Source organism: Trypanosoma melophagium, assembly GCF_022059095.1.
Source record: "Trypanosoma melophagium isolate St. Kilda chromosome Unknown ctg27segment0, whole genome shotgun sequence".
NCBI classification, from domain to species: Eukaryota; Euglenozoa; class Kinetoplastea; order Trypanosomatida; family Trypanosomatidae; genus Trypanosoma; species Trypanosoma melophagium.
Window position 1 is genome coordinate 56,213 of NW_027125158.1, and position 24,442 is coordinate 80,654.

General features: G+C 41.3%; 11 protein-coding genes across 11 annotated transcripts; all 11 read left to right on the top strand.

Annotated features, from left to right (window-relative positions):
- Positions 1-976: 976 nt before the first annotated feature.
- On the top strand, positions 977-5,161 carry LSM04_004877 (uncharacterized protein; the record flags this gene model as incomplete). The annotated part of the gene is made up of 1 exon (XM_067333367.1): positions 977-5,161. One exon carries the CDS (start codon positions 977-979, stop codon positions 5,159-5,161), a length of 4,185 nt encoding a protein of 1,394 aa, XP_067190474.1.
- A 252-nt stretch (positions 5,162-5,413) lies between these two features.
- On the top strand, positions 5,414-6,397 carry LSM04_008495 (Checkpoint protein Hus1/Mec3; the record flags this gene model as incomplete). Its single annotated transcript, XM_067333368.1, has 1 exon — positions 5,414-6,397. One exon carries the CDS (start codon positions 5,414-5,416, stop codon positions 6,395-6,397), a length of 984 nt encoding a protein of 327 aa, XP_067190574.1.
- Positions 6,398-6,794: 397 nt separating this feature from the next.
- LSM04_001581 (Aminoacyl-tRNA synthetase) lies at positions 6,795-8,264 on the top strand (the record flags this gene model as incomplete). The annotated part of the gene is made up of 1 exon (XM_067333369.1): positions 6,795-8,264. The coding sequence occupies one exon, from the start codon at positions 6,795-6,797 to the stop codon at positions 8,262-8,264; it is 1,470 nt and encodes a 489-aa protein (XP_067190408.1).
- A 282-nt stretch (positions 8,265-8,546) lies between these two features.
- Positions 8,547-10,979, top strand: LSM04_005325 (tRNA ligase; the record flags this gene model as incomplete). The annotated part of the gene is made up of 1 exon (XM_067333370.1): positions 8,547-10,979. One exon carries the CDS (start codon positions 8,547-8,549, stop codon positions 10,977-10,979), a length of 2,433 nt encoding a protein of 810 aa, XP_067190493.1.
- Positions 10,980-12,123: 1,144 nt separating this feature from the next.
- Positions 12,124-12,348, top strand: LSM04_005948 (uncharacterized protein; the record flags this gene model as incomplete). Its single annotated transcript, XM_067333371.1, has 1 exon — positions 12,124-12,348. The coding sequence occupies one exon, from the start codon at positions 12,124-12,126 to the stop codon at positions 12,346-12,348; it is 225 nt and encodes a 74-aa protein (XP_067190511.1).
- A 566-nt stretch (positions 12,349-12,914) lies between these two features.
- Positions 12,915-13,577, top strand: LSM04_005738 (uncharacterized protein; the record flags this gene model as incomplete). The annotated part of the gene is made up of 1 exon (XM_067333372.1): positions 12,915-13,577. One exon carries the CDS (start codon positions 12,915-12,917, stop codon positions 13,575-13,577), a length of 663 nt encoding a protein of 220 aa, XP_067190505.1.
- Positions 13,578-13,824: 247 nt separating this feature from the next.
- On the top strand, positions 13,825-14,487 carry LSM04_005206 (uncharacterized protein; the record flags this gene model as incomplete). Its single annotated transcript, XM_067333373.1, has 1 exon — positions 13,825-14,487. The coding sequence occupies one exon, from the start codon at positions 13,825-13,827 to the stop codon at positions 14,485-14,487; it is 663 nt and encodes a 220-aa protein (XP_067190486.1).
- Positions 14,488-14,741: 254 nt separating this feature from the next.
- On the top strand, positions 14,742-18,476 carry LSM04_003686 (uncharacterized protein; the record flags this gene model as incomplete). Its single annotated transcript, XM_067333374.1, has 1 exon — positions 14,742-18,476. One exon carries the CDS (start codon positions 14,742-14,744, stop codon positions 18,474-18,476), a length of 3,735 nt encoding a protein of 1,244 aa, XP_067190454.1.
- Positions 18,477-19,356: 880 nt separating this feature from the next.
- Positions 19,357-19,686, top strand: LSM04_006603 (Vacuolar (H+)-ATPase G subunit; the record flags this gene model as incomplete). Its single annotated transcript, XM_067333375.1, has 1 exon — positions 19,357-19,686. The coding sequence occupies one exon, from the start codon at positions 19,357-19,359 to the stop codon at positions 19,684-19,686; it is 330 nt and encodes a 109-aa protein (XP_067190524.1).
- Positions 19,687-20,814: 1,128 nt separating this feature from the next.
- Positions 20,815-21,714, top strand: LSM04_002358 (uncharacterized protein; the record flags this gene model as incomplete). The annotated part of the gene is made up of 1 exon (XM_067333377.1): positions 20,815-21,714. The coding sequence occupies one exon, from the start codon at positions 20,815-20,817 to the stop codon at positions 21,712-21,714; it is 900 nt and encodes a 299-aa protein (XP_067190432.1).
- Positions 21,715-22,127: 413 nt separating this feature from the next.
- On the top strand, positions 22,128-24,119 carry LSM04_005916 (uncharacterized protein; the record flags this gene model as incomplete). Its single annotated transcript, XM_067333378.1, has 1 exon — positions 22,128-24,119. One exon carries the CDS (start codon positions 22,128-22,130, stop codon positions 24,117-24,119), a length of 1,992 nt encoding a protein of 663 aa, XP_067190510.1.
- Between the last annotated feature and the right edge of the window lie 323 nt (positions 24,120-24,442).

Sequence of the window (24,442 nt, forward strand, 5' to 3'; positions counted from 1 at the left end):
ATATGAATGTGGGTATAGATGTATATTTGTCCACCATTTTTTGTTTTTTTTGTTTCCTTCTATGTGTAATAATTTATTCAAATTACACACAAATTCAGGAAATGCTGCTGTACTGGGAAAAAATAGAAAAAAGAGCGAAGGAATGGATAAAGCCATTCAATGTGTACTATTTCGTATTGTACACGAATGACGCGTTTAACTGAACTGTTGAATGGTTATGCATTTGTTGGGATCTTTTTTTCTTCTTCTTCTTTTCATGATGGTGCGACTTCAGCTTTGAGCCTTCATTTCTTTTCATGAAGTAGAAAGTGGGCAGTATCAAAATTTACAAACAAACTCCTTAAAGTTTTTCTTGTTTTTTTTTTTTTGCGTCTTGGTATGAGTCAGTTTGTTAAAGAACTGGGGTAAGGGGTAGGAATATTAGATTGCTTGCTTTTTTTTTGGTCTATGAGTTGAGAAAATAAAATGGACCTTTGGTAATTGCAATGTTTGTTTTCTTTACATTAATACTACAAACATCCAAACTAACGTTTATTATTGTTACTATTATTATTATTATTATTATTATTATTATTATTATTAGTATTATTATTATTATTATTATTATTATTATTATTATTAGTAGTAGTAGTAGTAGTAGTATTATTAGTATTATTCTACTGAATATTCATTTTCTTGTTGTTGTTTTTTCTGTTACTCGCCCGATAATAGATATTTTTTGTTCTTGTTTTTGTTGCTAAATTTTTACCCTTCTTTTTCTTTGTCTCTTTCTCTAACTGTTTCACTTAATCAGAGTCAAGAAACTATAAACAGTGCACTACAAGTCAAGTTCCTCGACAATAGTCAGAGCAGTTTTTTTCTTTTTTTTTCATTAATATTCACATCTCCACTCTTATACACGTGACTTGAGGCAAAGGAAGCAAGAAAAGAAAGAGGAAAAAACACGATATATATATATATATAATATTCAGTCCAAATGCAGCACCCCGCAGAAACAAGTGATGATAAAAAGAAAGTCACCCTCGCAAATAATGCAAAGAAGAGACTTAAGGAGAGGGTAGTAAGTATAATGGAGCAATATCCCGTTGCTCGTAAACCTGTATTTCCGCAGGAAAAGAACGTGGGAGTTAAGAAACATCGCATGGGAGGATTACCGCGATATCGTGCCTGGAGTAAAGTAGCGGCACATCGCAAAGGAGAACATTCAACGTCATTTACACCAGCTGCACCGATAACTAACTCGCTGGGAAATAATGATGCGTCTAGGGAGGAATATTATTCTCAATCTTATGCTCGAATGGGAATAGTGGAAAGAATTCGGGCTGAAACTATGCGACGTGCACATATGCTGATTGAACAACAGTTGCGTCTTCGACGAGCTGAGGCAGAATTTATGCGTTGGACATCTAATACTGAGCAAGAAGAAGATGATGATCAGCAACAACAGAAAGAAGAGAGAAAGGCTAGAGAAGATATGAATAAAGTATCAGGTGAAGGAAACACAAGAGAACCTGTTCCTAGTGCTTCCCCGTTAATAGATCCTTCTGTGAGTAAAAGCAATAATGATGAGGAAGAAGTCAAAATTAAACCTTTGGTTGATATTCGAAGTATAAAGGGTCTACAATCAAAAACACGATTTCCTCTTCTTTTTACACCTGAAGATCCTGATCAACGTCGTCAATATCTTCTAGGAGGACCTCTTAGAGGACTTCTTGAACGTCCACGTGGAAATTTAGGAATCGATGGAGAGAACACTTTATGTGTTCATAATTCAAGAGAAGGGGTAGTGGCTCCATCAGGTAATACGGCTACCATCCTCAAAGATGAAGTTGCATTAACGCACTCTCATGAAGCTTTATTATTACCTCCAGCCACTACTACTACTACTACTGCTACTACTGCTACTGCTTCTCAGGGAGTGACGGAAGAAACTTCTAATATTTCTGTACGCCGTCTTATTGGTGTACCAGAACATAATAGAGGTCTGTACGCAGGTCTTACAGAGGAGTGGAGAAAAGCAAGTAAAGCCAAGGCATTAATGCGAATGATTCTCCGTGGACGAGCACGTTCATCCACGTGGTGGAGATTAGCGGGATCTCGTGAGGGCATGTTAGCCGCCGCAAAGGCGTTGGGTCTTGATTCTGCTACATATCAAGCATTAGTCACGCGTTGGATGCAAACAAAGAAAGGTGATAAATGGACATCCGCAGTGGCAGCAGCAACCGTAATGGGAACAGGATCAACTGCAGGAACAAATGGAGAAGATAGTTCTGTATTACCGTCACTATTAACAGGAGATGAGGAATTAATGGATATGCTGCAATTGGCACGACAATTAGGGCGATTAGAGATGAGTGGGGCAATCTCTTCCGATGGTATTGCACGATTGTTAGAGCAAGATGAGGATACTATGAGACAGCAATTAGAACATCTTATGAATTCAGATGAAATGCGAAGACAGGCGGGATTATTATTCGCTTCATCTGAAGAAATGGCTAATGTAACAGATGATGCATCATTTCATGAATTAGCGAAAGCCCTATTACAGGAGAAAAGACGGGCGACGTTATCGGCGAGGAAACTTCGTAAAGGTGAAAATGCTTCTTTGCAGGATGGAACTACTTCTCCGTGGGAAAAACGTCCAGATTCACATGGTAGGGATTCTTTCTCAGAAATAAGAGAATGTTTACCGTTACTCACTAAACCAGGAATACATGGGGAGGAGCAAATGACAGAGGAAGAGGCTGCGGCCTACTGGAAAAGTATGAGTAAAAGTGAACGACAAGCAGTATTAGCAGCAGCAAAAGCAAAAGCAAAAGCAGCTTGTTCTTCCATTATAGGTAGTAGTAGTAGTGGTGTTAGTGGTGATGCTGATAGTATGACAGTTGAAGGTAAAGGAGGAATTAGTAAAATTGGTGCAACAGATATTTATGCACATCTTCCTCCATTGAGAGGATTAGATGAGGGAAAGGCATATGTACAAGGCACCCAAGGTGGACGTAAAGGTCGAAAAGTCGCTTCAGAGTCTCAAAGTGTATATTATACTGATGACTATCTTAGTAGGACAAGTTCTGTTAATAATGATATATTAGGTGCGACAAAGAAACCCAGTGAAATGGATAACCTACCACCCTCTAGTGCTGATGCAAAAGGTGGGAAAGGAGGAGATGATAATACTTCCTCCTTACCAGATGATAACGACGAGGATAATGCATACCGAGGTCCAGAGTGGTGGAATAAAAAGAGACCAACACCGCAGAGTAAAGGTATTCGATTCTCTCCAGATGATGATGATAATAATAATAATAATAATAATAAAGATCATGCTACTACCACTACTGGGAGTAGTGGTGATGGTGGTGGTGGTACGCCTGGAAGTAATGTATTTGATGGATATGTGACCGGTGCGGATTTGGTAGAATTATTTACACCACCACGTCAGCGTCGTCGTTCCAAACAATACCAACAACAACAAGGAGGAGTATTTGATGATGGTTCTCGTACAACGCAAGCGGAAACACGAGCAAAGGGAGAAACAGTACCCCCAAGTTGGATAGTTGAGAATTTAAGTGCCAGTGCAACACGGGAAATGCATAGAAAGTTTGTTCTTTATACCTATGATGGTGGGGCACACGGGAAGAGTAGAGATGCTTCAAAGGAAGGTGCTCCACGTAGAAAGAGTCGATGGGCATTACCAGACTTTCCTAGTAAGCCAAAAACTACAAAAAGTTTACTTCATCGTCCAGATGGTATTATTTGTATTGATGATGATAATGGTGAGCTTAGTAGTTTCTTTGATAATGATGATGAAGAATTGATGCTATTTCTTGCGACATTTCCAGAAGAGGAACATCATGTGCGTCTACGGAATGAGGCAAAGGGTGTATTAGGGGAACTTGCTGATGCCAGTAGTACGTTATTAAACTATGTTGCTAAAGTAAGAACACGACAACAAGAACAACAAAGGCAAGAAGGTGTATTGTCACATCAAGATCGTCCTACAAGTCATGCTTCTATTTCAACAGACGCTGAAGAGGAACGTATGATGCAGATGAAAATTAATGCTGAAGAGCTTCGTCGTCGCTTTGAAGAAGAAGCTCGAGAAGAGTATGCAGATCTATGGCAAACGCTCTTAAAATTACGCAAACAAGTAGAAGAGCAAGATACCTTCCTTGATGATTGTGAACTAGACATTCAACGATTATCACGCGCAGGTGAAGGAGAGGATCGTGATGCCTTTGCAATACGTCTTACGCGTGATGTAAATGAATACGCAAAAACACATCGTCTGGATCTTCGCCAATTACAAGTTGGCGCAGATGCAAAACGTGATTATGATGTGGCGGTGCGAACATTTCTGCAGAGTTTCGCCCTTACACGAGGAAGACGTGTGGGTCGAGATGTGGGCTGTCAATGCAACCCAGAGGATCTTGGTTATGTAGATCCAGAGATTAGGCGTATGGAGGAGTATCTGGAGGATTTGTACTTTCACGCACGTGGACTTTTTGATGCGATTAAACTAGCTATTATTGCTGTGGGTAATGTGATGAGTTTTCACGCCTCACTAGAGTTGGAATCCACGTGTAAACGATGTTTCTACATCTTTGAGAATCCCCGTACACTGTGGCCGTGTGGACATACATTCTGTCAACAATGTCTGGCGGATCTGTGTACGCCGCAGGGGGAACTTATCTGTGATGAGTGCTGTTCGCTGTGTGAAGTTGGGTATACGCCCAATCTCTCGCTTGAGCTCCTCGCCAGTTATCAAGTCGTCCAACACCACCCATACGATGACGATGAGGATGAGGAATATGATGAGGAGTTCTCGGCGGGTTTGCAGCGACGTACCATTGAGGGTGTATTAGCGGCCTTGTTAAAAGATCTCATTGGCACACAAAGTTCCTTTGGGACTTCCACACGAGCAAAGGGAATAGGCGGTGGTGGATGCGCTACGATAACAGGGAGATTTCGAAGTATTCTACATTCCATGGCATTTCCATCAGATGTGGTAAAGATGGGAACTTCAACGGCATCACAACCAACAACAACAACAACAACAGAGGAAGTAGTCGCAGTGGCGGGGACGACAGTGAATACGAAGGATGTGACAGAGAATGCCTCTGCAAGTGGTACTACACAACCGCTCATTCAGATTATGTAAATTAGTACTAATCTTTTTTGTTTTCCTTTTATATATATATATATATATAAGGAAAAAAAAATGGAAATGAGATGGCATTTTCTTTACATATTCTTCTCTCCTTTTTTGACTACCACATACACATACGGAAAAAAGGGAGTAAAAAAATACCCTCGTTTATTGTTCTTACTTGTTCCTCTTATTTCCTATTCTCTTTCTTTTTCTCTCTCTCTCTTTCTCCAAAACTCAAACTATATATATATATAGTTTGAGATGAAGTTCAAAGCAACAGTGCGGGATCAGCGCACACTCGCCGGTCTCTGCCACGCCTGTCGTGGTATAGAAAAACGCGGTGTACTTCGTTTACATCACGCACGCACACGTCTCTTCGCTATTGCACCACTCGCTGACGGCTCACAAGTATGGGCCGGTTGTCGCACACAAACGATATTTGCCGACTTTCACGCACAATCCCAACATCCAGATAATGCCATTTGTTGCGAAGTAGCAGATCTCGCCCGTTTACTGCAGGTATTACGACAAGCCGAACGATGTCCAAATGTGAGTATTAAATTAACAAAGAATGCCGCCAAACGACCGGCACTGCGTGTATCTATGCAAGGTGTATTACGCCATTTAGATATAAGCCACGATGTCCCTGTACGGGTGTTAAGTGAGACGGAAGTACAGAACATTAGCGCCCCACCACTGGAGGATGAAGTAATGCAAGTTATCCTTCCAAGTCTTACGGAGTTAATGTTGTTTGTGGATAAGGTGCGGTCTACATCGTGTGAAAGGATGACGTTTACGGCGCAGGCGAATTTACAGTCAAATGGTGCAACAGTTTCCACGCATTCACCGCCCACGTGTAGTCTTGTTATTGATGCCGAGTGTTTTCTTGGGAATTTCGCACTAAAGTACAACTCAGTGCGACTCTGTGAAAGTGAAGAAGAAGATAATAATAACGAAGACGAAGAAGACACAGAGGGTGACGATGACGGACAAGATGGTGATCGTAATAGTAATAACAACAGTAATAAAAGAAAAAAGCGTCGGAGAGACAATGACGATGATGTGGCAATGCAACAAGCTACCGTAACAGTGGAAGTAAAACGGTTTGCAAGGTTTTTAGCTATTAAGGAAATTACACCACTACAAGTTGTGTTGCATCTCGTAGATGGAAAGGCACTTGTGTTGAGTGTTTCTGCGTCTGGGGGTACAACACTTGTGGGATACATGCCTGCAGTAGTGCACTGATGTCCTCATTATTTACATACATATACAAAATAAAAATAAGAAAAAACCCCTGCAAAGACAGAAATTATCTATATACATACATATTTATTCATTATTATAGTAACTATTTTGCTCAGTGTTTTCTAAAGGGCTTGAGTTCATGGATCCCTTATTCTTTTATTATTAGGGGTTGAGAAAGAGAGAGAAAGAGAAAAAAAATAGAAGAGAAAAATAAAGAGAAAGAGAAATAGTCTGAAAAGGAGGTACAGCCCTTGTCTCTGCAAGAGATAGCGAGGTGAGTAGTGTGGAGATTAAACAGAAAAGAAAAAAAGAAGAATTTTGTTTTTGGTTTCTTTTCTTTTTTATTTTCTCCCTCTATCTCTCTGTGTATTTCTTATAGGGGTTTGGACGTGTAGGAATGCGTAGAGCTTATCATAGGAAAGGGTTTTTCTTATTTCGATTATCTAGTGCATGTAGTCGATTCATTACCATACGTGTTTCTAATGACGACAGTGGCAATAGTGTTAGTGAGGATGTTGTGACGCCATGGAATGTTTCTGCTGCAGGTCCAAAAGGTATTGACTATGATCGTGTGCTTACACGTTTCAAATCAGAACCGGTGGATGATCAACTACTGCAGCAACTTTACAAAATATATAACGAGAGATTGTCGTTAACAAGGGTACACAGTACTAATAATACGAATACCACTAATAATAATAATAATAATACCCTTATCACAGACGAGCAGCGGGAGCAAAAACCACTACATCATTTCTTTCACCGTGGTATAGTATTTTCACATCGTGATTTTGGTAAAGCCCTTGAGAGTGTTCGCGTTGGAATCTCAACAGGAACACAACGTGCGTATTTGTACACTGGACGTGGTCCGAGTGCACGTTCTATGCACGTCGGTCATGTTGTTCCATTTCTCTTAACAAAATACCTACAAGATGCTCTCGGACTTCCAGCAGTGATTCAAGTTACAGACGATGAAAAGTACTTCTTTCGCGATATTCCTATTGGTGGTGAGAAGATGAGTGAAATTGTGGTGGAAAATATAAAAGATATTATCGCCTTTGGTTTTGACCCGCGCAAAACTTTTATATTCTGCAATACTGCCTATATGGGAAGTATGTATCCTACTGTAGTTCAGGTACAACGCATGCTTACATTAAGTGCTGTGAAGAATACGTTTGGAATTCGGGATAGTGATAATGTGGGTAAGGCAGCATTTCCTGCCATTCAGGCAGCTCCATGTTTTAGTAGTGCCTTTCCTCATGTATTACAACAGCAAACAGGAAATACGAATAATAATAATAATAATAATAATAATAATAATAATAATAATAATAATAATAATAATAATAATAATAATCAACCGCTACAGTGTATTGTACCATGCGCTATTGATCAAGACCCGTTCTTTGTATTAACGCGTAGTGTGGCATCACGAATAAAGTGTAAAGCCCCCGCATTACTGCATACGAAATTTCTTCCCGCATTAAAAGGGATGTCATTTAAAATGAGTAGCAGCGTTGAAATGAATGGCGTTATTACACTTCATGATACAGAAAAGCAAGTACGTAAAAAGATGCGTAAAGCTTTTTCAGGAGGTGGCGGTACACTTGAAGACATGCGTACAAATGGAGTTGATCTGAACGCCGATGTGGCGTATCAGTTTATCCGTTTCTTCTCCCCTGATAACAATCTCTTTGAAGAAATAACGATGAAGTATAGTACTGGTGAAATGAATAGTGGGCAGGTGAAGGATATTGCAGCTGATGTTGTGGTGCAATATGTGTTATCGGAATGGCAACAGCGGCGTTCAACTATCACAGATGCTGATGTGGAGCACTTTTGCAGTGTCCGCAATATTTTACTTTGATACAAATCAAAGATTACGTTTTTTTTTTTTTTTTTGTGTGTGTGTATGTTTACAGTTATATTGGAAGAGTATAGATCTCTTGTTTATTACGCATTTACATGCGGTATAATACAAGAGGTATAATAATTGGTTTTCTTATTCTTTATTATTATTATTATTATTATTATTATTATTATTATTATTATCATTATTCTTTTTGGGGGATTTGGATGGCGCATTCTTTACTCTATTTTATTAATAATAAAAAAGAAGAATTTAAGAAAAAAAGAAAAAGAAAAAGTCATGGGCTTTGGCTCCTCATGTGGTGGCAAACACCGAGGCACTAAACATCGGAATTCTCCCTATGGAAGGAATGATAAACACAATCAATTTGGTAAAAACAAATCTACGTCGTCTGATGAAGCTAAACAGCAAGAGTGTGATAGTATTCTTGCGAGTTGTACCCGCGAGGCCTTTCACCCAATGTTTCCACACAATAATAGAATTCGTGTGCGGGCGGTGTATAGTACGATTGCCGGTGTAAACGCAAACTTTATCGTGGTGGAACGCACTGTGATTGGTTATGACGATGCGGTGTATCGTACAAACCGCAAGGTGTGGGAACATGTTCCACGCGGAGAGGCATGTGTTTTTGCCACAACTGGTGATGAGCCGAATTACGTGAAAGTAGCATCACTGCAAGGATTACGTAAATTTAGTTATTTTGATTCACCCTACAGTGTACCACGTGAAGAGGTTGTTGGGGCTATAGCACTAGAAACTATAGATGGGGATTGTGGTCATTTGGCCGCCTTCACGTATGCTGGCGAACGTTTTTGGCTTGTGGGAAGTAAAGATATGCATTTGTTGGTGCGATTTAATGTACCGGAGGAGGACTTTAATATCAGCAGTGATGCACAGGAAGGTTCATGGTGTGCCACAGTGACTAGAAAAATGGTAAAAGTCTGGCAAAAAACAGTAAACGCATTAGAACCAGAAAAATTAGCTGAATTACATAAATTCTTAGCCGAAACGGGTTACACAGCATGCTTTGATGCTATTCTACAATACTCCGCTCATATTGTTGATTATGGTCCTGGTGAACGACTCCGGTTCTACGCCGTTACCGAACACACCATGCCACTAAATAGTGGTCTCTGCATGAATCCTGAAACTATCTTGATAAAACTACAGTCGTTTGGACTTGATGTGGTGCATTGCAGTGCCCTGCTGCCGCTGGGATCTACCGAGTATGCAGCAGAACGTGATATTATTGCACGTCGTCTGAACTGCAAGGGAGCGGTGCTTTACGGTGTTAACGAGTCTGGCGTTGTGGTGCGAATGTGGAAACTCCCCTCACACTCGTACGCCATTGAGAGAGCGGCACAGGAGGCAATCATCACGCATCGCCTGAGTGGTCTCATGCTGCGTAATAAATTACTGAAAAAACTGGCAGGCGTTCCAAAGGAAGTTCGACAATGTCTTGGGGGTTGGGAAAGTGAGCGCTTGGAGTATCTTGTACAACTAGCCGCTTGGTTGCATGTCACAGGACAAATAACAGCCACAACGAGCCTAAGTGACCTGCAAGAACTACGTCGTAAATGGATTGTACTGCAACGTCAATTTACACATTCTGCTGGGGTGGATAAGGAGCTTGAGGAAAAAGTAATGCACTACGAACCACTTTCCAATGATGTGCCAAGAAATGACCCTGACGTTGTTTTGTGTGTTGGTCCACAGGGTTGTGGTAAATCCACCATTTCCCGTGTGCTCTATGCACTACTCCGACAGGCATATCTCTCTCCTTGTTGGTTAAATCAAGATGAGATTGGTAATAGAAATCAGTTTCTTGATGCTATAAAGTACGCAAAACAAGCCGGATACTCTCACCTTATTATTGACAAAATGAATCTCGATGATACTGCCCGTGCAGATTACGTGGAACTAGGTCTGAAAACTGTTACAGTTACATGGTCACATCCTGATGGGGCTAAAACTTTAGCCGATATTTGTTTTGAACGTGTTTGCGAACGGGGTGGTGCTCATCGTACATTTAAGGTTAAAGAAAAGGAAATGCATCGTATACGTGGCATTATTCGTAGTTCTGCAGAGCGTTATCGACCACCAACCGAAGGAGTATTTATAGAAGTAAATGTTGCGGATAGTATTGTCACTATAGTAGAAAGTGTGTGGACTGCATTGGGTTCACATGGTGTGAAGGACCTTCCCGACCTTTGTACGCTTGATATAACATCTGCCATCAACATATCCACTAAATATGAATTACTTCTTGCTAACCTTCCCCGACCAGTAATGTACGCTGCAATTCAGATAGATTCACCAAATACTGTTTTATCGCTTGTGCCGCAAGAAATGCTCTCTGGCAAAATTGTACAAAAGGAGTTTCATGTAACAAATGTATTTCTTGGTAACAGTACCGGTACTGACCCTGTGCTAATGGTTCAGTTGGGGGAACTATTAGGTACAAGTATCCAACTAACCCTTACACACATTGTGTCAGACCCAAAAGGAACAGCTATCGCAGTGCGCAACGATGGGGAGTTTCCTTGCGTTAATGCACACCCACATATTACTATTGCGAACGTAAAGGGTGTTCCTGCAAAATACAGTAACGAGCTGCTAGATGAATCTCACGCAGCTGACCCGAGTCGAACTGTCGTTCCATTGTCTCCGAACACTTGTGTTACTGGGACGTTCGCCTTCATCTATAAGTGAACAGAATAAACATCATTACAAACACCACAACCAATAACACTTGATGGGTAAAAATTTTTTTTGGAATACAAAAGCAAACAAAAAAAAATGAAAAAAAATTGATGAATATTCTACTAAGAAGAAACTGGTGAAAGACTATTCGCATTGTTTTTTTTTCTTTTCTTTTTTTATTGCTTTCCCCTGATGTTGCGAGGGAGACCAGAAGCTCAGTGGTGTAAAGTGTAAACATGAAGACGGAAACCCGTTTGCTCTATGTCTTGGCAGAAACATAGTAAACCATCTTTTTTTTCGGAATGAGAAGTATAGCTTCACTTTTCTGGTTTAACATTCGTCTGGCATTTTACTGTACTCCCTTGCATCCCTTGTTGTTATTATTGTTTTCTCCTTATGTTCTTGACTAAGAAAGGAACTCTGCACATACATCAGAAGAGCCAAAGCGAAATAGTGTTTTTAACAGACTGCATATCACGGAAAAGCTGATGCAGATGACGTTGCTGAGCACCGCAGAAGTCAACCCCTCACCAAACTGTTACTCTAGTAGAAAACCGCCTTATCGTCGTACCAGCATTCAGTACTGTGCAGTCATTTATGTTATTCCCTTTAAAACTAAGAGCTATCCATTCTGGGACGTTGCGTTGTGGTCGTTATTCCATTTTTATTCTAGCCTTTAGTACTCCACATTATTGGACCCTTCCTTATGAGGGAAAAATAACAAGACTTATTGCTTCAAATGCAAAATACATATGTAACGCGACCGTATACGTTTTATACTTGGCCCCACAATGTTTAGAATGAAGAAATCCAAATGTCGTCCCCGACAGGTCAAACAAATGTGTTTCCAGGCACAAGCAATGTACAATCTGGGCTAACAACAGGTAAAGAAGCAGACACACAACGGAATCCCATACAAAAGTAAAAATAAAAAAAAGATACCCATACCCCTCACTCACGCAAATTTCAAATTTCACCTCAGTATAGAATTCTAAATACATAAAGCTCAATTTTAACAATGACGCCTTCTACATCATCAAATCACTAAATTAGCGTATATGAGTAAGGACATTAGGGACAAAAATTCCACAACACACAAGGAACAACAAATTTGCTGTGAAAACATTTAAACTACCTTCGATGAACGTTAAAAATGAACCGCGATCATTTAAATCAAAAATATGGGCCGACCAATGAGGTTCGAATGCACCTGACGAGCACCATTTGTCTCAGTGTGGGAAACGCCTCAAAGAAACATCTCATCAACACCACTTCTGAAGAGATGGTGACGTCGTTCATTACGACACTGCTGCCCGCTGATTATAACGAATATCTTTGCTACAGGCGATCTGACGAGATGACCTCAACGGCAGTGTGACCAACCAAGATCAATGAGGACTTTCTTCCCTCTCCTCCACCCCCTCTCTCTGTGTTTTTATTTCTTCCCCTCTGCACTCCCGCAGTGTGTGGCGGCGGTGTGATTACAAACAGGACGTCTGTGAGTCAATACTAATGTAGCCGTATGCCTTGATGTGGATCCGTGTCCCCGTGTCTGACTGCCGCCACGCCGCCCTCACCCCGTGTCCCGTGCAATGATGCCATTCTGTGTTCTGCAATGCCGATCCCCGTGAGCGAGAGACGACGCTTTGACTACTGGCAACTGACCCGCACACCCCTCTCCCCTCTCCTTTTCATTCCCTCCCCCTCTCCTCTCCTTTCCTTTCCCTTCCTTTCCCCTTCACCGCACGTTGTTTGTATGGGAAGATGTACGGATGCAAGCACATGGCCAAAAAGAACGCGGTGGGCTTTGCTTAATGCTCACTGTGTGGGACAGGAGAGCGAAATTATATGAAATTTTGTTTACTGTTTTAAAATTATTTACTGTACTGTATTTGTATCTGTGAACCCTAAGGTTTTTTTACTTTTTTTTATTAAGTTTTGACTATGCTTTATCATGGAAACCACGAAGGGATGTTTCTGTCGCCTGTAAATCGGGTTTGTGGTGCTACAGATCCTGTTGTGGAGCGTAGTAGACTGTGTCCGACCGCTGTTAGGGCATATCGTTTTCTTTCTGATGATGTTGCAACACAAAGTGAAATCTGTAGTGCAGTACTCCAGGTTCCTTCTGTTGGTATTGCTTGTGTAACACCAACGGTGTCCACCGTTGCTGCTGCTGTTGCTGTTCGCCCTACTACAGTTTTGACAGTGTGGCCTGATACCACTGCTACTGATGTTGCGGCCGCAGTTCTGCAGAAAGTGCGTATGGATGTGGATGAAGCTTTTTTAAAGCAGCCGAAAGTAGATCTTTCTAGAGCCACAAAAAGGACGGTGGGTATGACTGAAAAGTTACGACAGGGGGGTCAATTATGTTCAAGTGATGACTCTACTTCCGTATATCTCGTAAAGTTATTCACAGGTTCGGTGAGTGTGGAGGGTAGTGCGACACTTGGCACGGTAGCCACTGTAGAATTTCGTCAAGTGGTTATTGGAGAGCCATTTATATTCCCGCTTCGGCGTACTGGTACTGTGGATGTTGAGATGCCCATAACGAAACTTTCGTACTGTCTTGGTGACCCACTCTTCTTCACATGCACGCGACTGCAGTAAAACTTTCTTGGTAAGAGAAAGGGATTTGATGATTTAAAAAAAAATTTAGTTCTAGCAGAAAATAGAAAAACAGTATTTGGTACGTGTGGATAAATAAGTTTTTGCTGTGTTTTTGTGGTATTCTGGTGAATTTTATGGTTTTATTTTTTTTGTATTTTTTTTTTTGTGTGTGTGTTTCTCTTTATTGAAAAATGTTTCTTGTTGTATGTGAGCACCAAAGTAGAAAATAAAGTAAAAAAAAGCAATTATGGAGGGTGTTAGGGGTAAGTCTGCTATGTTAATGACAAAAGGCATAATGGAAATGCGACAGAATCCACCAAGTCTTGTTTGCATTATTCGAAGATACAAACATCCGGAAACTAACAAGGAGGTAACAGTATACCCAATACCTAATCTAGCCGTTCCAAGTTATTTTAGGCGAGTACTGGACGGTGATAATTTGGCAGGAAATTTTGATAAGATTCTTTGTGAGGATGGAAGATTGCCCTTTCAGTCAGGTTCACGTTTGGCTAAACAACAACACTTCTTGAAACGTGTATTCCCATTTTTGGGCCTTCGACCAGTGGCGACGGATGGAAGTAAGTTTGATGGGATTATTCAGCGTGATCCGGTGGAATCCCGCATGGCGTATCAAATGGTATTGGATGGAGCAGACCCACCGGTAGATCCAAGAGCGCGACGAGCTATAGAACGTATTGACACCTATCCAGATGGTACTCGAGCAGTGTGTCCGTGGGGTGTGTATCATGTTGTGTATATGAATTACAAGCTACGACAACTGGGGTATATTGTTGAGAATGAGGAATCAGTGGAGGTTGTAGGTTACAGAGAAGCAGCACTGGTTTTTGCTTTTCTGATTGTCTTGACATTCTGGATGACGTACGCTCTATTCATGTTATTGTTCTGGTAGAGTATGTTTGGTGAGAAATGAAAATGTGAAATGAAGAGAGAGTAAAAGAGAAAAAAAAAGGGATGAGTGTTTCTATAAGTATCACGTTTGCAGTAAGTTCTGCACAGAATGTGTATAACGTTCACTTGTTTTTTTTTTTTCTTATTCTCTTTCATTATATTTCTGTATTTGTATGTGTAAGGGAGAATTCTTTTTGTTTGTTTGTTTGTTTGTTTGTTTTTTGTTTCTTCCCTTCGCTTAGTTCCCGCGAAACCATGGACGCTCTCAAGGAGCTCTCTATAGTGGCCCTGGAAACCCTTAAACGTGAATTTTTTCTCCAGCAAAGGGGTGATGGTATAGATGAGGAGGGCTTAGTTGATGTTGTAACCCGTGTTTGTATGGAGTACAACTCCACTATTGTACCTACGGATGTGGAAATTCGAAAAGTTTTCGCCGCGGTGGATGTTTTTGGTGTTGGATGTATTTCGTGGAATGATTTCTTAATGCACGCTGTGGACTCGCTACGCCGGCGTTTGCATGAAGGAGTAGATGAGAAGGAGCGGGGAGAAGTGTTATTGCGTCCCTTTCATATTCGAGAAATTTTGAAAAATAGGCACGGAAGTCAGATAACAGATATACGAGTACTACAGAAAACTAGAAGGGTTATCAAGGTTGTTACTGAAAGTAGTGGATTGAGTACGCTGCATATTTGCGACGCACGTCAAAATTTATTATCTATTGCTGCTATTAAGAGGTATCCATGTTCACTACTTGCATGGGATTATGTTCCTCTGGTAAGAGAAATTCCTTTTTCTAATGCTATTGTGTGCTCTTATAACGATTGTTATCTAAGATTTTTTAGTTTAAGGAAGAAACGATATGATGGTGTCCTTGAGAATTGTCATTGTATGCGTATGTCAGAAACTCAAAGCGTGTTGTGGTGGGTCCCTTCTTCTAATCTCCTTGCAATGGGAAGTCATACCGGAATGGTTTCATTATGGGATTTACGAAGACAGACAAAAGTAATAGAAAAACGACTTTTTCATAGTACTGTAACCGCTATACGTAGTTATAAAGAGTTTCTGTATGTAGCAAGTCTAGACTCTCGTGACGCTGTCAAGTGCTTTAATATTGAACGAGGTGTGGTGTCTTTTTCTCTTAATGATCATGATTCAAATGGGACATTGATTCTTGAATCAGATGATCTCTATTTATATTCTTCAGGGTTTGGACGACACATTGTGCAACGATCTTTAATAGTGCCTCCAACACCTCCAGTGTACTTTTATGATCATATGCAACCCCACAAGGGGCGTATCACGGCACTTCAACGTCTTCAGGGTGTTCCTATTTTAGTTTCTGGTGATACACGTGGAACTCTGAAATTCTGGGATCTTCGCATGGGATTCTGTGTGCAAACAATTCATGGTAGTGGTAATAGCATTGGTTTTCCATCGTTTAATTGTGTTCATGAGGTATCAGGGTTGGAAACAGATTTAACTGGATATCGTGCTGCACGAATAAATAGTATATGTCATCTTGATATGGTTGGAAAGTTAAAAGTTGCAACATCTAGAGAATTGCTTGTGCTCACTGCAGACGCCTTTTTACGTCCTGAACTTACTGATGATCACCATATTTGTCGATTTCTATTTTTTCCTAATCCAGATTCTATTATTACCGTACATGATCGATGTGTTAAACTATGGGATAGTCTAACTGGTTTATTAACTGATGTTACTGAGCCAGATATTGTAAAATATGACGTAACGGCATCTTGTACTGTTCAACCACTTAATAGACAGTTGATTATAGGAACTATTGGAGGTGAAATAAAAGCATTATCTGTTGCCATGTTGCAGGAGACAATTAATCTTACACCTGTACTTGAGATGCACCTTCATGGTGCAGAAATTATTAATCTTCACACTGTTGCAAGGTATCGTGATGTTACTATACCACACGTGTTTATTGTAACACAACATACAATATTTCTAATACCACTTAAATCAGATTGTGGTTTACAATCGGTAACTCATTTTAATGGTATATTACGAAGCTTTATGCGACAGCATCAAGTTATTAGGGCTACATCTGTAACGGAAACTCGAATTCTACTGGCAACATCGGATGCTTGTGTACATGTTGTAGAATATCAAGGTATTGTACGTCACACACATACATTTTCTCTTTCTGCAGATGTGGAAACTATCATTGCCCGACCAGTGATGGCTACAACTACTGATGATCATAATGAAGATGTAAAGACTATACCTATTTCCTCATTAAATAATGAAATTGCCTTCTTTTCGGATGTTACGGGTCGTGTACATATTGTATTGATGCGTCGAAGTTTCCCAGCTCACACAAAACGTCCATCTGAACACGCACAGAAACAAAGAAGCAAAGGAGTACTACTGGATACATCATCATCATCATCATCAACATGCGAGAAATTAGGCAGTTGGTGTCCACGTAATCCTAATAGCTGGAGAAGTGGAGAAGGACGAACAAGTAAACAATGTGGTGGTGTTGGTGTTAGTGGTGTTAGCGAGTATTATCGCCGCCCACGAACTCGCAGCACATCTTTAGATTTCATATTCCCAGAGAATAAACCACACCACCACCAACATCATTATCACGTACATCATCCTCATCATCAAAGACAACATTTATACAGAGAAGAAGCACAAAAAGAAAAGAAAGGGGAACTTAATCCGGTGGTGAATACCACCGACACGACTGATGGACTTTCTCTGCACACGGCGGCATCGATTGCTGTTCTTATGGTCTACTTTGACCGTGAACAGGTGCTCGTAACGGTAGACGATACAGGAGAGATTTGCACCTGGGATGTGGCTGGCGTTTTAACATACATAGACCGACGCACCAGTATTACTAGTATTATAGCGAATACCAATACCACCAGTATTACTACCAATACTAATACTATTAAGACTACTACTATTGCTTCTACTAGTATTAGCAGTATTAGTAGTATTAATAGTGGTAGTACGCGCATGACGATTTCCTATCCCAGTCTTTACGCGACATTGCCTTTCACAGATGCGACGTGTGTGGGGTGTGGCCATCCGCTTCTCATCACGGCGTGGCGTGCATCAAATCACGATATCCTCCGCCTCGCCGCGGCCGAACACCCCACGCTGCGGCTGCCGCTTCTCCTCACCGCCACGACTGACCGGCGGGTGATATTTTGGTCGATGGACGGCGTCTCGCTCGGTGTTCTCGCCGCCGGCCGCCGCAGCGGGGGGGAGAAGGGCGCCATGCGGCAAATGGGCATGCAGCCGTATCGTCTCATGTGCAGTCGAGACACCACAGTGACGCAGTGGGACAAGTTTAGCGCCTATATGCAGAGAAGGAAGGAGCAACTGCAAAAACAACAGGAACGAGCAGAAGAACATCAGCAGCAACAACAACAACAACAACAACAACAACAACAACAGCGAGAAGAAGAAGGAAAAGGAAGAGGAAGAGGACATGAAGGGGAACAAGGGCAACGGCTGCAGGGGATGAATAAGTGTGATTCGCTATTGTATTGCAGCATACCTCGATTCCGGTATCTCCGTCAAGCCCCACAATTGCAACTAAAAGCAAAAGGAAGAAGAGATGAGTGTCGTGTTTCTATTGGGATAGGCACAATCGCAAGTAATAACAGAATCCGTACATCTGTGACATCTGAGTTGTCCTTTGCACTCCCACAATGTCCTACAGTATCTATCTCTACCCCGAAACATCTCTGTTCTGATGGGATGAGGGAAGGTAGTAACAGGATTGCACATAACGAAATTGAAAAGGCGTGCGACAATGATACAGAAGAAACAAAGATGGAATACGAACAATATCATACACGCAGGTGGAATTCAATCGTAAAACCTATGCACCAGCGCCTGGTAACACGTAGAAGAGCGCCCTTCCCAGTTGAAAGTACAGGCATGATTGGGCTTCCACCACTATTTTCAGGGAAACAGCAGCATCAGCGACGGCGATAGCAGGGAGACGGGGTGAGGATGGCGTTATATATGCTTACATTATTTTGGTGGAAGTGATGCTAATGGATCTGTGTTTTGTAAATGGGAGGGAACAGAAAAAAAAGAACAGGAAAAAAAAAGAAAAAGAACCCACTGCTTGGGTAAAAATGCAGAGATAGAGAGAGAAAAGAAAAAACGGGTAACTGGAATATGGAATTGTGTCTATTACCATTTTTATTTTATTTTTATGCTTGTGTTTCTGGCAGCTTTAGTGAGTTTGGGTACAGTTTTTTTTTTTTTTTTTTGTGGGGCTTGGTTTTATGCGTGCTGCATAATATTATACTTCACAAATAAATATTATTTTTAAACGGATGCATATATTTTTCTTCTACACTGTTAGTGTATTTGTGTACCCTTAAGTTTGCACATTTTTTTTTTTTTACGGTATTAAGAGGGTATTTGAAAATACATTTTTTGTATATGTAATATGCCGAATGTACGCATATGCTTTTATTATTGTTGCTTTTTTCTTTTTCCATTTTTCCGTGATTACACTTGCGTTTCGCTTTTCTTTTATTTACTAGTAATAATAAATATTAACTGTGCTTACTTGAGACATATGTCTCACTGTTGTCGTTTTCTCTCCTTCCTTATTTGTGATATTTGATGCAACTGCAGTTTTCTCTTCTTTCTTTATTTCTTTCCCTTATTCTGCGGAGTGATACCCAACGAAAAGGATATATCAAAGCGAAGGAAGAGAAGGAAAACACACGAAAAGAAAGAAAGAAAAAAATATAAATAAATAAATAGGAGACAGGAAACAAACCCAACATCTCATCAGTAACAAGAACAAGAAGAAAAAAAGGAAAGCAGGGCATTTCACACTAGAGTCAAACAGAATATGGGGCCCAAGCAAGATAACGTACAGCGACTGTTGGCAGCCGAACAGAAACGCAATGCCATTATCGCCGACGCAAAGACCCGAAAACAGGCAAAGGTCCGCCGGGCGAAGGCAGACGCCGAGGAGGAGGTGGCCGCATTCCGCCGCGAGAAGCAGCAGGAGTATGAGGTGTATAGGCTACAGCAACTCACAGGCGCAGATGCGGAAAACGCGGAACTGGCACACAGCACAGATGTGCAGATGGATCAACTACGCACACTCGCCGCACAGCGCATGCAGCACGTGGAGAGTATGATGGTGGCACTCGTCGTAAACTGTGAAAAACAATGAGGAAAGGGACAGTAAGTGCATTTTTATAGGGTATATATATATGTATATATATATATATTTATTTATTTGTTTGTTTGTTTGTATGTCTGTGTGTGTGTCTGTTATTTATCTGGAAAAGAAAACCTCAACACTTGTTTATATTTAATTGCTATTTTTCAAGGGGTGGTAGTGATAGATATGGAACTCAACACATGCTAGCAGGTAGAGACATTGTTATTGCTTCTTCTGTTGTATTTTGTCCTCTTGGTATCTTGAGCGTATTATTTCTGTTGGTGTTAGATTGGCACGAAAAGGTATGAGGAGGGAGAAAGGAGTTGAAGAGAAGTAAAGGGGAAAAAAGAAGAAGAAGAAGAAAGAAAAAAGGAAAGGAAATCACGAAGACTAAAGAAAAGAAGTGAGAATGATAATTCTAGTACCGTACAGAGTTTCTATTATTGTACACACATGAATTGTGGAGGTTGTTCGCTTACACGGTATCTTCTTACTTATAATTTCATTTGGGCGTTTTGTTGGAAGTTGTGTAATGTAGAAGGTGTAGAAAGTGACTGAAGAAAGCAATAATATCAATGAACATTTGTAATGTATTGTGTGTACGTTTTGTGTACAAGGCATGAGTAGTGACGGTTACCTCTCTCCCTCTCTCTCTTTTTTTTTTCTTCTCTTCATAACGTTGATAGGTTTCTTTTCTTTCCTTCAATTTATGGTTATTATTATTATTATTATTATTATTAGTATTATTATTATTTCTCTCTCATATGGTGTGGTAGGTGTATCTTGCATATACCATGATTCTCCTTATCTTACTTGTGTGTCTACTATATATCTATCACTCTCTCTCTCTCCCTTTATCTATCTATATTGGTTACAATGTATTTTATAACACAACACACACAAAAAAAAAAAAACGCATCTTAAGGTAGACTACAAGCAAGAATAAATTACAGCAGTAACATTTTAATTTATATCTTTAAAGGTATAAAAAGCAAAGATATTTTTTTCTATATAATTGTCGATTGATTGATTTTTGTTTTCTATTTGCTACTCAGTTTGAGTCTTTTGCTCCTTTAAAATAGAAAAAAATAATTAATTTGAAAAAAAAAAGGGGGGAGTCGGGGAGAGTAAATAAAAATGAGTGAGACCATAATTTCTGGTATTGAGAAGGTAAATAGCAGCATTAAGAGTAAGAAGAGGAATGAAAGGCACCAGCTGAAGCAACGACAACAACAAGATAATGATGATGGACAGCACCAACAAGAACAGCAACAAAAAGAACCCCAGCTGTCTTTACACGGTTGGCTCTTCGCGTGGGAACTCATCGCTGCCTTCAGTCCACCCCGTACTGTCTGTACTCTTTACACACTCTGTCGTGATGTGCGAGATATACTTCAGTACAGTTCCACAGGAACACGGCTGCTGCAGCGCTACTGGAACGCACAGTATCACCGACTTATATGGGGAGATGAAGCGGAAGTGGGGAATGGGGAAAAGAACAAAGCACGGCGAACACTAGAATTTACCCTTTCCCGCAATGAGGGGAAACGTGATTGGATGAAAATGTACCGTGAGGAATACCCATCCTGGCATGCCCGTACATTTTTAGGTGTAGGTGCCCGTAATAATGATCTTAATATGGCGAAGGTTCTCTTTAAAGTAGAGGCCCCTAATGAAGCCATACCTGGAGAAGAACTCGCGAAGATGGAACTCACACCAGAGGAAGCGTTGGCACGGAGGGTGGAAAGGAATCTTCAACATCTTGAAGGCAAAGAAGCAGAGAATGGTAGCGGTGGCGGTAGCAGAAGCAGAAGCAGGGGTAAAAATCATCCTCAAATAGTAGATAAGAAGGGACGTCGTAAAGGTGACAGAAGTAATAGACAGAAATTGATGAAAAATCCCGCACTAGGACTTTCACGCGATGACTACAAGAGTGACCAACGTCTTGGGAAACACAAAGAAAAGCACAAAAAAGGTCGTATGGGTCGATGGGATGGATTATCAGAAGACGGGTGTTTAGATGACAATGGCTGGTAAAAATAGTACATAATACGGGAACAAGTGAGTGAAAGATATTGAAAGAGAATAAAGGAGGAGGGAGTCTAACTCTGCACGTGATGTAAAGCAATCACACGATAGAGGTATATAAGGTGAAAGTTACCAGATTTTTTTACTAACCTCTTCCCTTTTTCCTTGTGTTATCTTTATTTTTTGGGTTTTCTTGCATTCCTTTCTCTCATTCTTACTCTTTCCTCTGTTGCTGTTCTTGTTCTTGTTTGTTTGATTGTTTTAGGATGTGTCACTGTTTCTTTGTCTCCCTTGTTGTGTACTTTTTTTTCAAAGAGAAGAGAAAAGTTACTCGTTACCTTCTCTCTTTTTTTTTCCTTCTTTCTTTCTCTTTCTGTAATATACACACTCACAACGGGAAAAAAGAAATTCAGTCATTTGGAATGCAGAGAGTCCTTCGGCGACGCAGAAGGTCGTCACTGCTCTTTTTATTGCTTTCGTTGTTATTCTTTGTTCTCATTTTGTGGTTGTTTCTGTTGCATGCTGCACTCTTTACGGTGGAACAACGGCCGTCACCGGCGTCCAATTCAGCCACACTTCCTCTGGTAGTTGCCACAGAAAAGGAAACTGGCGACCAAAACAAGAAGCATGAAAATGACATTGGACATTATGTGCTGAATACCCCTGCTACAGATAGAGCAGCAAAAGAAGGAAAAATAAAATTAGATGACGAGGTAGTCGCTACATCAGTAGATACTTCTTCCACATTACAGCGACTGCTGGCGCTGGGCTACAAGCGGGAAAAGGACTTTAATCTTGATGAGCGAACGACATGGCAGTGGGGAGAGAAAGCGTGTCCACCGGCACCTGTTGGTATCCCGCCAGTGGCTCTACGCAACAAGTCGTTCGCACCCGTTGCGTACATCACATGCATCTCAAATGAGGCTTTTGTTGATGGCGCGCTGGTACTTGGTGTATCGCTGCGCCGCACTTCATTATTCCTGCAACAGCGGGTAGCAGACCTCGTTGTGCTTATTACAAGCGGTCGCGTGAGTGAGGCGTCGCGGCAGCGATTGCATGTAGAAGGGACATATGACCATGTATTTGAGGTCCCCTCACTCGCCACTCGTGTAAGTGCGACGGCACGATTCCGTGATACCTTTGACAAGTTGTATATGTTCAACCTTAGCATGTACGAGAAACTGGTGTTCATGGATGCCGATATGATCGCCCTGCGCAGTATGGATGCTCTGTTTTCCACCCCTCGTCTGCGAGGACCACGGCAAGTGGGTGCGATTGGTGGTCACGGGTACTTTCAGACTGGCATGTTGGTCTTTATTCCCGCCCCCGCCGTGTTCGATTGTGTGTACGAAGCCTACCGCAGTGGCACACCACCGGACGGACGCCGTTTCGTTGGCGGTGCCGCACGTGACGGGGCCCTTCTCCGCCACGTCTTTCAGTCACACTACACGCCTATATCTAATGTATATAGTCGGAACCTTAATCCACGCTATCGTCTAGAGCGTCCACCACCGGGGGAAACGCGACCCATTATTGCCGTACACCTGCGAGGGACCGTGAAACCGTGGTTTGATAAACGACTCCCAAACCATAACACGGAACTAGGTAAGAAGGAGTATGGATTTACTTACCTCCACTGGTGGACACTATATGAAGAAGAGGTGCATAAAAAGAGTGTGTATTACAGGAAAGCACTAGAGATGCAACGTGAGGGACACGCAGTGGGATCTTATCCCATAGTGGTAGACGGAATCCCATTCGCTGTTGGAAATCATTCTGGAAAAACTACAAATGGTTCTATTAATGCAGATAATAATAGTAATGGTAATAATGATAATAATCACAATGAAAGTAGTGGAAACCCCTCTGAAGGTGAACCGCATATCTCTCCGCTAACACATGTATGGATGCAGCGGCACAGCAATGCTTCGTATGTACAGCTCCTATCATACGAGGATAAAAAGCGGCGAAATCGCACGTTGCCGCATATGCGGAAAATTGCAAGCAGCACATACGGTCTCTCTTGCGATGTTGTCTGTTCAGAAGCAGGTCTTCGTTGCAGTCAGGAGGCATTGCAATTTAGTTCACTGAACGACTGTGATGAATTAAAATCAGTGTTTGGTTGCAGCAAATGCGAATTAGGCGTCTACTGGAGACCTCACCCGGGCAATGACTTTCCCGCATTGGAAAATGTGACGGATAACAAAAACCAGAAGAATACTGATAATAATAATAATAATAATGATGATGATATTAAAACAGGGAAGAAAAGGAATACATCGAAAAAAGATCCAAACAGCAGTGAAATATTAATATGTCGCTACAATTACCTGCATGATCTCCGTAGTATGCCTAACTGCAGCGCAACATACCCCACAACAAGACGTTATTGCCCTTGTGTGCCAAACTTGTGAGCAACCCCTCTTTCACTTGTTTCGTTGGCAATCCACCTGTTACCTCATGTACTCCTGCTGCCATCCTCTCAGGGTTTATTTTCCTACCTCTTCGTTACAATATACATACGTATGAGAGAAAGAGGAATAGGGAGAGAGGGGGAGATGCTGTGCATGATGATGGGCTGCCTGCATCTGCACCTTATTGCGCCACAGACCCGCAGAGTTTGAACGGTTCTTGCCGGTGTATTTGCTCTGGCGTATTGTGATTCCAGCGTCCGGCACAGATGGGCCGTGAATGGGGAGTCTCTTCCAGGAAGAACCCCTCCCCATTTCTCCCTCCT